At 40.7% G+C, this 14,679-nt stretch overlaps 1 protein-coding gene across 1 annotated transcript in view; it reads right to left on the bottom strand.

The window, feature by feature from the left end:
• Window positions 1–398: 398 nt before the first annotated feature.
• C13H10orf67 (chromosome 13 C10orf67 homolog) overlaps window positions 399–14,679 on the bottom strand; it is a 100,970-nt gene continuing 86,689 nt past the window's right edge. Inside the window, exon 17 of the mRNA XM_027558127.1 lies at window positions 399–534. Coding sequence (XP_027413928.1) covers window positions 443–534 — 92 coding nt within the window. The 3' untranslated portion in view covers window positions 399–442. The remainder of the gene's footprint in view (window positions 535–14,679) is intronic.

Here is a 14,679-nt window from a genome sequence, read left to right as displayed (position 1 = left end):
TACAGGGATTTCAGGTAGATTAGAGAGTGAATGACACAGGGTTAGTGCCTCAAGCTTTTAAGTTTTAATCAAAGTTCGTTCCTTCCCACCCTAAGGCGCTGGGGCGACCCGCTGAGCCCAGGGAGTGCCCGGATGGATGCGGCGGCGGCTCAGAGTCTGTGCGCCCCGCTCACCACGCACCAGCCAGCGGTTTCTTGAAGGGTTTGGAAAGGTGCGCACAAAGCGCGCACAGAGAGCGCACTTCGCGTTCTCTTCAAGTGCGATGCGCCAATGAGTATGCGGCATCTGAAGACGGAACAGTTAGGTTAGAAACACCTTGAAGACAGTGTCCCTCGTCAGGGAGGCAGGCCTTACGCCAGGGTGGTAAGGGCCCTCTTTCTGCGCCCCGCCCCCCCCCCCCCCCCCCCCGACCCCGCTCTGAGCAGCGCAGTGTTCTTTGCCGCTACTCGGGAGCATCCGTGTCGCTCTCTGTGGTGTTCTGGGGCGTCGACTGCTTCTCCTCCTGAGATTCTTCCTCCAGATTTTCTGACCTCACTAAACAGAGGGAGAGATGAAGAGAAGTGTAATTTGCTTTACTTACTGTATGTAAACCACTCCCCACACACTTTCACTCTTTGCCTCACTTTTAGTGGGTTCTCCAAGGCCTGGCCCCGGCTGGGGGCCCTTCTCAGTAAATTGGAGGGGAGGGTGGGACAGGTCATTCTGGCCGTCAGCTCCTCCAAGGCTTTTAAAGGAGCATGTGCCGGTGAAGTCTCCCCTGAGATAGTGTTCCTGCTGTCCCAGACTGAAGAAATGGTCTGAGGTGCCTGTGACCAGGGCCAGTAAATGATCTTCCCGGAGTTACCGCCCTAGAATTAGGAGCCGTTGTAAGAGAATAAAACAAGGCAAGGGGGGACTTGTGTTTGGGTTCAAGGCCTAGCTCAGGTTTACATTTCCATTTGTGTTTTCAATCTTTCCTTCTTATGAAATAGAAAATTTTGAGTAAGAAGGAAAGAAAATCAACTTGGGGGGGGTGGTTCTAAAGTTGGGGATGGGGAGGTTTTGCCCTCCCCAGCCCTCACCCCAGGCTGGGCTCTCTGCTCCCTAGGGAGGGACATTTACCTGGTGTGTAAATTGTGAGGAAAGCGTTGGGGGTCTGAGACAGGAAAGCCACAACATGGGATGTGATGTTCCAGCTTTGAAGGGGAACAAAGGCCCTGAGCTAATCCCAGTGAAAGCCAGGAGCGTGGAGAAGGCAACAAAGGCTTGCAGCCTGCGGTCACCGGTAGGTGTCAATGTGGACACTTACGGCCGGCGGGGCAGTGGGAGAGGGGAGCACAGAGCCGGGCTGTCATTCCAACGCTTAACATGAACAAAGATAAAAACGTGACAAGCTCAGCTTTCAATGGTTGGGAGGTTCAAAGTGGAGTGCTAGCGAGTGTATCTGGGTCAAGTCTTTTCTGAAGCAGGGCTCCTCTTTCTCTCCTCCCATTATCAGCCAGGGAAGTTCTGAGGCCTTTTTCCTGATAACTTTTCTTACTGATAGAATTCTTCAAAATAATGTCCGATTCTACCCACTGCCTAAGGTGAAGAGATGGAGTTTTCAAGACTTCCAGACCTCAGAAACCCAAGTGGCTGTATAAAGATTTATGAACTTGAACATCCTACCTTAACTTTCAGGATAAAGTTCATGGACTCTTGTATGCATTTCATGAAAAGAAATAACATTTTCTTTTGTGAAACTGTTCATACATGTAGATGAATCGACAGGTAACATAATTTAGAAAGTATTCATCCAACGAAGAAGTTTCATTAGTAAACCATTGAAGGGATAATGGAGACCTGGGAGAATTAAATATGCCTGCGGTTTCAGATTCCCTATTAGAAATCCAGCAGATAAGACATCAACCAGCAAATGAATCTCCTCTAGAATCTGGGAAAGATAATTGGGAATCCTCCACTAATGCAACTGATTAGCAAAGATCATCTTACAGAATGAATAAGTGGAAATGACAATTACAATAAACAAATTATGTTTATCCTAAGAACATGGACACATTGTGTTCCTTAAATTCTGGTACTAGAACCAAAATGCAAGCTTAAAAAAATGATCATATAATAAAATTCTGATTTTCCTTAGTTGAAGTAAGTCTCCTAAATAATAATTTTAAAAAAGGATGTAAATATCCTTAAAAGACTAATGACATTTCACAGGTAATGCAATTTAGAAAGAAACACTTCCATGTTTTCTTTTCCAACAATGTGCATTTTTGTAAACTGCTATAAATTGCAATTCAAAAGCACTGCTCTCACCATCCCCAATCATTTTTTATACTGATCAAATGAATGCAGATACTCCCATTTGGGAGGGGCGACATGACATTTCACTTGGCAGTTCTAAACAGGTCACAGACCTTTCACAGACCCTAAGGCAGTGGGAGGGAGTGCTTTACTAAACCGTGTAACCAAATCAAACCAATGGTTACCCCTTTTCAAAACCATTGGAATGGTCTGCACAATGCTATTCACATAGCAGCACAGAAACTGAAAGGATGGTCATCCAATGGAAATTTCTTTCCTTTTGTTTACACTTACAGAGCTCAAAAAGTATACTAGGAGGAAAACAATTAGATTTGCTATGATAAAAGTCATAAACACTTAACATGCGTTCTGGCTGGTGTAACTGGCATAGATATGGCCATCCATTGGTATGTATATATATGCACATGTATGTATGTATATGCATGTATATTTATTGGAGATGTCCCTTTGTTTGAAACCTTAGGCACAAAGACACAACATGGCTGCCCTCAAGATGACCTATTGCTTTCAAGTTGCTTGAACACATCAGAATTTCCATTGTTAAGGTTGATTAATTGAAACTGATAAGTTACCATGAATAAAGATTGTTTTTCTGTTTAATGTGGTGGGCCTGATTTGGTAAATGCCTCATTCATGTAGCTTTGCAGTGCAGCATATGGGCAAGAGTCATTCAGTATCACAAACATATACAATTTATTATGCTTGTATGGGCACAACCAAAAGGCCTTCCTATTTTAACGACAAACTTTCAATGAAAAATTCCATTTAAAGAGTCACTAGGAACATGATGTGGGATTTTGTCATTTATTCTTAAGAGTTTACATCTCTGAGTTTCTCTGAGTAGTTTTAAAACTATTGTATTTAAATACAGTTTTTAAAAAGGATGCAAATGTCCAAATTATACCTTAGCACTGGTCATTGGGAATACAGCAGAATTTATGTTAAATGTTAACAGACATACGAAGAGAAAGCACCTTTTCATCTGACGCTGGCTTGTGTGCTATGTAATTGATAAAGTGATCTTAAATGTTTCATTGAGGTGCCATCAACAGAAGTTTCCAAGTTTACAAAGAAAATGTGAAGGGTGTTAGCTTCCTAAAGTCTTTTTTCCCTTTAATAAATCAGAAGACAACATTTAAAAATAATTAGGGACTATCACATGAAAATACAGTGGATTTATTAATTTGCCCACAATTTCATTACTGTTAGCATCCTTTCCTTGAAAGTTGATGTCACTTTTCAGACTACATTAAAAACTGTCATGAGTATTTACCAATAAAGGTAAGTTTTAAAATTTTTTCTAGTGATGTTGTACAGAAACATTCATTTTTCATTTCAGCTGCTCACATAATCACCCGAAGGATAATAATGACAACAAAAATCTACGAGAGACTTGCTAATGAACTAAAGAAATGACTGTATCAAACCATCAAAGAGAGAGTTACCATATTCAGCCTTTAATGTCTTATCAAATAAATTCTCTGGTCATTCATGTCCATGAAACAGTTCAAGTTCACCCAACATTTCTCAATTAAATTAGATGCGTAATCTCAGTTCAGCTCTTCGGGAGAGTAATAAACCACATTGGTCACAGTTGACCACAGCTAGTATGTGATTCATAAAGGACTGGATGTCCATTGGAAAGCTAATCAGTGCACCGTCACTTGTAAAATTCCCTCCTGCATTTTGAAGCGATAATCTGTATCTAATTTTTAAAGAAAAATTTACTCTCCTTTCACTCTTCTGAGGCCAATTTCTTTTCTGGACCTGAATAGAGATTATTGGTGAACAGTACCAAATAGCTTTGGTATGTGTACAACAAAAACCCACCTCTTTGTAGAACATAACAAATTATGCAATGTTCACAGATGTGCTTTGCATTGTGCCTTTTGTGAGAAAATGAAGGCCCAAGTCAATTCCCACCCTCCTCTTTATGAAAGCCTGGGCTCCCCATGCAATCTGTCCTAATCCTGGGGAAAAAAATCATTATACCTAATATGGAAGCTTCAGATAGTTATCTGAAAAGGGATTTTTTTCATTTGCACTTTTGGTCTCTGTAATTTGCAGAAATATGAGTTTGAAGTTGCAAGCAAATTTGTTCCTAGAAACAAGCAGGGAAGATTAAAATATTAACTGCTCCTCTAACCCACATCTGATGTTTAGAGGAAATGCTGTGTTCACATGATCTCATGCTTGAATTTATAGGCCACCAAAGAAATAGAGTCATTTTCCAATTACAGTTTGAAAAAATTTACACACTGAAAATATTTTAAATCTTGTTTCTGTATTTTGGCTTTTTATGATTTTTATGGAGGAAGAGGTTAATCCTATTATCATGAGGTAGCCATTGCTGCAGGAACGGTGACAAATGCGGAGGGGCATTCTCAGGTCTACCCTGCTTCATGGGACCTCTGTAAATACAGGTATTACTTTTACTGAATGTGCTGGTCTTTGGGAGTCAGTCTTTCAAGCACTGAGGAGATTCTCTGCATCCTCAGTACCTAGCCCAAGGCTTTGTTTGTAGTACATGCTCACAGTTCCTCTATGATCCAGCAATTCCACTCCCCGGCATATATCTGGACAAAATAACAATTCAAAAAGATACATGCACCCAAATGTTCATAGTAGCACTATTCACAATTAGCCAAGACATGGAAGCAACCTCAGTGTCCATCAGCAGACGAGTGGATAAAGAAGACGTGGCACATATATACAATGGAATATTACTCAGCTATAAAAAAGAAGAATGAAATAATGCCATTTTCAGCAACATAGAAGGACCTAGAGACTATCATACTAAGTCAGTCAGACAAAGAAAGACAAATACCTTATGATATCACTTATATGTGGAATCCAAAGTTTGAATTTATTTCTAAGACAGAAACAGACTCACAGACATAGAGTGGTTACCAGAGGGGAAAGGAGGTGGAGGAGGGATAAATAGGAGTTTGGGATTAGCAGATACAAACTACTATATATTGGGTTGGCCAAAAATTTTGAGTTTTTCCATAATATCTTATGGAAAAACTCAAACAAACCTTTTGGCCAACACAATATAAAACAGATAAGCAATAAGGTCCTACTGTATAGCGCAGGGAACTGTATTCAATTTCCTGTAATAAACCATAATGGAAAAGAATATACATATATATGTATACACACATATACCTATATATATCTGAATTACTTCGCTATACACGAGAAACAACACTGTAAATCAACAATACTTCAATTAAAAAAATATAGTAGGTGCTCATAAAGTCTAGGGAAGGAATGAATAAATGAATGTATTAACAAAAAGAAGGTGAAACCTAGGAGGTTAAGTAGTGTGGGCCCTTGGCATCCACAGCCTTTCCCGTTGCCTCCCACGTTGACTGGTCTTGGTCACGAGACTTGCTCTTATGGAGCAAATGTGCCATCAGATTCAACAGACCTGTGTGTGCATTGGCACTTGCTCTTTTTTGCTGCTTCTGAGAACCCTGACACCACCATGAAAGCAAGACTAGGTTTGTCTAATCAATATGAGAAATATAAGGTATGATTGCCTCTGTCATCTCAGCAGACACCCAGCCTGATGGCCAGCTAACTGTGGGATATGAGCGAGCCCCAGCAAGAGCAGGCAGAAGACCTATGACCTAGGTGCAGGCATGTATAAAGTCACAGAAGGGTACAAGAGCATGGAATAGCAGGGAATAGCTATTCCAAACAAACAGTTGGTGGTTTGTTATGACTAGATTAGGCAGCTCATGTAGGAGAGAGGCAGGGATTATGCATGGTTTTATAAGCTAAACTGAAGAATTTAGTTCTATCCTAAAAACCACAGACATCTATTGACGGATTAAGCAGAGGAATAACAAAAGCGAATCAAAGAATGAAATCCTTAGTGACTCCAACACTCACTACTCAGAGCTGGTGGCAGAACTGAGTAATCAGGAGAGACTAGAAGGATGCTCTGAGAAGTAGGGGAGAACAAGAACAGGTTGGTGTTTTGGAGTAAAGAGGAGAGCATTTCACAAGTTAAGTGAGGCTCGGGGACTTCCCCGGTGGTCCAAGTGGCTAAGACTCCATACTCCCAATGCGGGGGGCCTGGATTCAATTGAATAACAACAAATGGTGGATAAATTGACAACACACTTCAATGACCCTGAGCAGAGGCCTCAAAGGCAAAGGCATAGTAACAACACGTGGAGGAAAAAATCACTGCTAACCCTGAACATCATAGCTTGCTAAACTACCCTAAGACAAACAGAATTTACGAAATTACTGAAGTAATGATACTTTTTAGTATGCACATACCCTAAAATGTACACATGCTGCTGCTAAGTCACTTCAGTCGTGTCCGACTCTGTGCGACCCCATAGACAGCAGCCCACCAGGCTCCCCAGTCCCTGGGATTCTCCAGGCAAGAACACTGGAGTGGGCTGCCATTTCCTTCTCCAATGCATGAAAGTGAAAAGTGAAAGTGAAGTCGCTCAGTCGTATCCAATTCTTAGCGACCCCATGGACTGCAGTGCACTAGGCTCCTCCATCCATGGGATTTTCCAGGCAAGACTACGGGAGTGGGGTGCCATTGCCTTCCCCGAAATGTACACGTACACAGGGCGTATTCAGCTTGTAATTTTCTGTTGTCTGAATATTTGAAATATTTCATAGAAAAAAAGTTTCTAAATTAAATAAGCCTATAAGCCTTCCCTCAATGCATTCTTACTAATATGAGAACACAAGTAATGATTACTTTATAATTTTTTGTCACTCTAGTTTACATTTGTGTAGAATGCAATAGTACAAAACTTACTTCTTCCTATGACCTATTTTTTTTTTCATGTGATTTTTTCATTCAAGATGAGGAACGTGCATTAAAGATGCTGAACCAGCCAGGAATGGGACAGGCTGAGGACTAGAGTCCTGTGATGCTTCTTTACACTGACTTACAAATATCTGCTTTTAGTTCTCAGTTTATTCCCTCAAACTCCAAACCTGGAGTTCCTCCTGCTGAAAGGAATATTCATATGGTATCTTTTACATGGTATGGACCAACAGAAGTAGAAGATATTAAGAGGAGATGGCAAGAATACACAGAAGAACTGTACATAAAAGAGCTTCACGACCCAGATAATCACGATGGTGTGATCACTCACCTAGAGCCAGACATCCTGGAATGTGAAGTCAAGTGGGCCTTAGAAAGCATCACTACGAACAAAGCTAGTGGAGGTGATGGAATTCCAATTGAGCTATTCCAAATCCTGAAAGATGATGCTGTGAAAGTGCTGCACTCAATATGCCAGCACATTTGGAAAACTCAGCAGTGGCCACAGGACTGGAAAAGGTCAGTTTTCATTCCAATCCCAAAGAAAGGCAATGCCAAAGAATGCTCAAACTACCGCACAATTGCTCTCATCTCACACGCTAGTAAAGTAATGCTCAAAATTCTCCAAGCCAGGCTTCAGCAGTATGTGAACCGTGAACTTCCTGATGTTCAAGCTGGTTTTAGAAAAGGCAGAGGAACCAGAAACCAAATTGCCAACATCCGCTGGATCATGGAAAAAGCAAGAGAGTTCCAGAAAAACATCTATTTCTGCTTTATTGACTATGCCAAAGCCTTTGACTGTGTGGATCACAATAAACTGTGGAAAATTCTGAAAGAGATGGGAATACCAGACCACCTGATCTGCCTCGAGAAATTTGTATGCAGGTCAGAAAGCAACAGTTAGAACTGGAAATGGAACAACAGACTGGTTCCAAATAGGAAAAGGAGTACATCAAGGCTGTATATTGTCACCCTGCTTATTTAACTTATATGCAGAGTACATCATGAGAAACGCTGGACTGGAAGAAACACAAGCTGGAATCAAGATTGCCAGGAGAAATATCAATAACCTCAGATATGCAGATGACACCACCCTTATGGCAGAAAGTGAAGAGGAACTAAAAAGCCTCTTGATGAAAGTGAAAGTGGAGAGTGAAAAAGTTGGCTTAAAGCTCAACATTTAGAAAACGAAGATCATGGCATCCGGTCCCATCACTTCATGGGAAATAGATGGGGAAACAGTGGAAACAGTGTCAGACTTTATTTTTCTGGGCTCCAAAATCACTGTAGATGGTGACTGCAGCCATGAAATTAAAAGACACTCCTTGGAAGGAAAGTTATGACCAACCTAGATAGCATATTCAAAAGCAGAGACACTACTTTGCCAACAAAGGTTCGTCTAGTCAAGGCTATGGTTTTTTTCTGTGGTCATGTATGGACATGAGAGTTGGACTGTGAAGAAGGCTGAGCGCCAAAGAATTGATGCTTTTGAACTGTGGTGTTGGAGAAGACTCTTGAGAGTCCCTTGGACTGCAAGGAGATCCAGCCAGTCCATTCTGAAGGCGATCAGGCCTGGGATTTCTTTGGAAGGAATGATGCTAAAGCTGAAACTCCAGTACTTTGGCCACCTCATGTGAAGAGTTGACTCATTGGAAAAGACTCTGATGCTGGGAGGGATTGGGGGCAAGAGGAGAAGGGGATGACAGAGGATGAGATGGCTGGATGGCATCACCGACTTGATGGACATGAGTTTGAATGAACTCCAGGAGTTGGTGATGGACACAGAGGCCTGGCGTGCTGCGATTCATGGGGTTGCAGAGAGTCGGACACAACTGAGCGACTGATCTGATCTGATCTGATCTGATCTTTCACATACAAATGAGAGAGTCATTTCCTAGGCAGGTTGATAAAAAGTCTAGGGGTCCCCAAGGACAGAGGGCTCTGGAATTCTCAAGGAAGAAGAAAGGACAAACTTTTTCCTCTACATTCCTTAGGATTATATAACAATAATGTATCCTTCCTGAGGACAGTCTCTGGACTAGACCTTCTGGCTAATCCTGTTATCTTCAGTTCAGTTCAGTTCAGTGGCTCAGTCATGTCTGACTCTTGCGATCCCATGAATCACAGCACACCATGCCTCCCTGTCCATCACCAACTCCTGGAGTTCATTCAAACTCATGTCCATCGAGTCAGTGATGCCATCCAGACATCTCATCCTCTGTCATCCCCTTCTCTTCCTGCCCCCAATCCCTCCCAGCATCAGAGTCTTTTCCAGTGAGTCAACTCTTCGCATGAGATGGCCAAAGTACTGCAGTTTCAGCTTCAGCATCAGTCCTTCCAATGAACACCCAGGACTGATATCCTTTAGGATGGACTGGTTGGATCTCCTTGCAGTCCAAGGGACTCACAAGAGTCTTCTCCAACACCACAGTTCAAAAGCATCAATTCTTTGGTGCTCAGCTTTCTTCACAGTCCAACTCTCACATCCATACATGACCACAGGAAAAACTATAACCTTGACTAGATGCACCTTTGTTGGCAAAGTAATGTCTCTGCTTTTGAATATGCTATCTAGGTTGGTCGTAACTTTCCTTCCAAGGAGTAAGCGTCTTTTAATTTCATGGCTGCAATCACCATCTGCGCTGATTTTGGAGCCCCAGAAAATAAAGTCTGACACTGTTTCCACTGTTTCCCCATCTATTTCCCATGAAGTGATGGGACCAGATGCCATGATCTTTGTTTTCTGAATGTTGAGCTTTAAGCCAACTTTTTCACTCTCCTCTTTCACTTTCATCAAGAGGCTCTTTAGTTCCTGTTCACTTTCTGCCTATAAGGGTGGTGTCATCTGCATATCTGAGGTTATTGATATTTCTCCTGGCAATCTTGATTCCAGCTTGTGCTTCTTCCAGCCCAGCGTTTCTCATGATGCACTCTGAATATAAGTTAAATCTTAAAATGTAAATTATGGGAGTAGGTCTGCTGAGGTCTCTACAAACTCCAGACATTCTTTTGATTCATTGTAATGACTAACTGGAGTATATAACTCCATTGCTAACACTAGCGAGGGGGTACTCTTTCTGCCCCCTTCTGATGCCTCTGTCAGAAGCTTTCTATATCTCCTTTATACTTTAATAAAACTTTATTACACAAAAGCTCTGAGCAATCAAGCCTTGTCTGTGGCCTCAGATTGAATTCTTCTCCTCCGGAGGCCAAGAATCCTGGCGTCTTTTCATGGTTCAGCAACAACCTTTCACAAAGATGGCACTCCCAGTTCACTTAAGAGTGTACTTGATATGTCCATGAATTTGTGTGAATCCATACATAATATCTTGCAACATTTTGCCATTTCTCTAACAGAAACATTACTAAATTTAAAATTTAATACCCACTCTACACTACCTAAAACCTTTCTCAATATTTTGTTAACCACCATAAAAGGCTTATATGGTTTATAATGACTCTTAAGTAGCTGGGCAGCAATGAGTCTCTGGGGTTTGGGATGAAATCAGTGGCCACAGGATCCAGAGAGGCAGCTGGAATCCAATTCATGGCCCAATAAATGAATAACACACCAGAAAGTATTCTTGCCTTATGCTTCATGTTTTGGAGACCTCTGAGTACCAGTTTGGGGCATAATTAGGTATATGCTTTGTGGCATTTATTCAGTGAAATTCTGCCTGTGCTTAGTCACTCACTCGTGTCTGACTCTGTGACCCCTTGGACTGTAGCCCACCAGGCACCTCTGTCCATGGGGATTCTCCAGGCAAGAATACTGAAGTGGGTTGCCATGCTATCCTCCAGGGGATCTTCCCAACCCAGGGATCGAGCCCAGTCTCCTGCATTGCAGGCAGATTCTTTACTGTCTGAGGAAATTCTGTCTACATATACTTAAAAGCAGGCTTCCCAGGTGATGCAGTGGTAAAGAATTCGCCTGCCAATACAGGGACACACCAGAGACTTGGGTTTGATCCTTGGGTTGGGAAGATCCCCTGGAGGAGGAAATGGCGATCCACTCTAGTATTCTTGCCTGGACAGTTCCATGGACAGGGGAGCCTGGTGGGCTACAGTCCATACTGTTGCAGAGTTGCATACAACTGAGTGAGCACACATGTTCCCTTGATATCTCCAATTTTCTTGAAGAGATCTCTAGGCTTTCCCATTCTATTGTTTTCCTCTATTTCTTTGCATTGTTCACTTAAGAAGGTTTATCTCCCCTTGCTATTCTTTGAAACTCTGCATTCAGATGGATATATCTTTCCCTTTCTTCTTTGCCTTTTGCTTTCAAAGCATGGATTATCCATTTTAATTTTTCACATGTCGCAATCCCCTATTTGATCAGTCGACAAAGCTTCAGTTAGAAAGAAAACTTTGGATTTTTGTGATTAATTCTCAAATCCAATTAGTCATCTTGACTCTTCCCTATGCCATTGAAAATTCTCTGTATTTGGAAAGGTATGTTAAGAGACACACTGTTGGTCTTCCAGACTTCAATTTGTCATTCAATATCTTAAATCTCATGCCTCAAATAGAAAGTATCAAAAAGAACAAAGGCATAAAGAGCAAAGAAAATTCCCAGGAAAAATGTAGTGAAGAGTCAGCCCAAATCTAAAAGACAAGGATGACATATATAACCTAGAAATAGAACATCTGAATTATAAGTAATTGGTGACAATAAGGGAAGTAGTAGAAAAGTTGGTGGCAGTGACATCATAAACATTAATAGATAGGTTAAAACATTATATTTAGTAAATCAGGTTAGTCCCTTTTTAACATTTTTAATAGACATCAGTTACATGTGAAGTGATGTTACATACCATCAGCTATGTATATTGCTTGTGTAGGAATGTATGTATGTAGCAATATTATAAAATATGCATTTGAATATGAATACATTACTAAATTATATTAATTACAGCTGAAGTCTAGAAAGAATATGTAAAACAATGCTAACACTTATGCCTAAAATGCTTTCCTTTTTATCTTTTAAGTTACTTCTCTTGTGTGATTTTTAAAATTATTTTTGTGTTTAAAACAAAAACGGGGGAAGTGAACTCCACTTTTGGTGCATACCACAATTACTTAAGAATGAAACACTTTTCAGGTCTAAAGTTTCAAAGGATGAAAAGAAATATTTAAAAAACCTATCCAATGTACTACAATTATTCTACCATTCTTTAAAAACCTTTAAGATCATCTTTTCCATGTTTCTTCACTAAAAGTCTCAGAGAATTAACAATACAATGTAATCTAGGTTTAAATTTGGGTTTCTCCTGCGTTTCAGATATTTATGTTTGAGGTTTCTCTTACCGACAAGCCACTTAAAGGGTCACTGTTACTTTGAGGTTTTATCAATGAGATTCGTGTCTTTGGGGCCCATTAGGAACATTTTCGAAGATTACAATGTCAATAGCACCTAATTACTGGACTGTGAGAAAGGTCTTCTTAAGTACATAAAATCCGTGGCTGTGCACAGTACACAATGGACTGCTCAGATCCCAAATTTTATCACAGCTAAGTAGCAAACAAATTAATAATGTTACCTGGGATCTCCTGGGATAATTACTACTGTGTAAAAAAGACTGCTTTGAAATTCTGCCAATAGTATCGTACCTCATTTTTAAAAATTTCTTTATATTCATGAAGATTTCTTTATCTCTTAAATTTTCTTTCTTGCAAGAGCAACTCTCTGCTTCACACTAGAATTTTTTGGAGTAAAGCTTGCAACATAACAAAGAGTAAATTTCAATTTGCTTGGGAAGTATATATGCTCTGATGTGATTTTAAGTTATGTTTTATGTTTTATTTTGCCCTTTTCAAAATGTCTACAGTATGATTTGATACTAATGACAAACATTATTCTTTCTTATGCATGGTGGACATAAGAATTAAAAGAGACACCAGTTCTTTTAAATCACTAGCCTACTTCTGAGAACATTATAATTCTCATGTAATGGGTTAAAAAGCAGGTTTGCCAGACTTTATTTTCAGAACCCAGGGATTATATTATCCAGAGGTCAGGAGGAAAAGTAGGGATGGGGTTAGCTAGGCAAGTCACCTCATTTAATCTTCATAACAAAGCTAGGAGTTAGAGTCACCACCTCCATTTTACACAGCAGAAGGAGCTGAGATGAAGTCACCCAGGCAGTAAGCGGCCGGAATGAGATGGGAACCAAAGCCTGTCCACCTGCAAAGCCTTTCTGCTACATCACGTTTTCCCTTTGTGTGTTGTTGAAAATGAGACCACACACTGTCATGCATGTGTCTTGGAGTAAGTCAGTATAATTGACTGGTGACAAACCTGGCCCCTGGGGCCACATAGTCTGAGTCTGGACCCAGCCTTTTTTGTAGAAATAATAATCTATTTATTTGCAGTCATAACCTTGGCAGCCTACTAGGCCCCTCTGTATCCAACTGTCTCCTTTATAGACTTGAGAAGGCAAGAGTGCTGACCTTACAGGGTTTTTGTGAGGGTTAGAGCTAAAACCTGAAAAGCATTTAGAATAGTTGGTTGTTGTTTAGTTGCTAAGTCATGTCCAACTCTTCGCTACCCCAGACTATAGCCCACCAGGCTCCTCTGTCCATGGGATTTCCCAGGCAAGAATGCTGGAGTGGGTTGCCATTTCCTTCTCCAGGGGATCTTTCTAATCCAGGAATCAAACCTGTGTCTCCTGCATTGGCAGGTGGATTCTTTACCACTGAGCCACCAGGGAAGCTCATTAGAATAGTACCTACACCCATTAAATGTTAGTTATCCATAATTTTCAGAAGTATCTTACTGTATAAATATACAATATAAAAACCTCTATCTTTAAAGCAACACTGAGGATTCTGGTAACAGGGAGGATAAGTATTCCATAGGGTATTTAAAATATTAATTTTCCATTTACGTAATTTAAAATACGGACCTCAATAACACAGTGACTTTAAAGGGCTCAGTTTGGCTTCTGTCACCAGATAGGTTACAGTCACCCTCATGTTATAGAAAGTAATGATTTGTCTATTGGTTCACATGAGTCATGTAGCTAAACACCTCCTAGACAATGAATTTGTGAATTAGTGCTTGAAAACACTGATAATGTACTGAACTATTTCCTAGGGGCCTGGAGGGGTTTCTCCACCTTCTAAAGCACCTGAGAAGCTTGGAGTGCCTTGTTTTGTGAAGACTGTTTGGCCTTTTGAACAACTAGTGTGCATATTGTTCCATCCCCATAACCATGAAAGACAGCTTTCCAATGAAAAAAAATTCATTTACTTTTCGAATTAGTAAATTCATAATTCAATTTCCTCCTGGCATTTATGTGTTCAGCTGAAGAAGCTGAAGTTGAACGGTTCTATGAAGACCTACAATACTTTTTAGAACCAACACCCAAAAAAGATGTCCTTTTCATTATAGGGGACTGGAATGCAAAAGTAGGAAGTCAAGAAACACCTGGAGTAACAGGCAAATTTGGCCTTGGAATATGGAATGAAGCAGGGCAAAGGCTAATAGAGTTTTGCCAAGTGAACACACTGGTCATAGCAAACACCCTCTTCCAACAACACAAGAGAAGATTCTACACAAGGACATCACC

This window comes from Bos indicus x Bos taurus, chromosome 13 (assembly GCF_003369695.1).
Source record: "Bos indicus x Bos taurus breed Angus x Brahman F1 hybrid chromosome 13, Bos_hybrid_MaternalHap_v2.0, whole genome shotgun sequence".
Lineage (NCBI taxonomy): Eukaryota > Metazoa > Chordata > Mammalia > Artiodactyla > Bovidae > Bos > Bos indicus x Bos taurus.
Note: the sequence above shows the minus strand (reverse complement) of the source record. Positions and strands in the feature narration are given on the sequence as shown.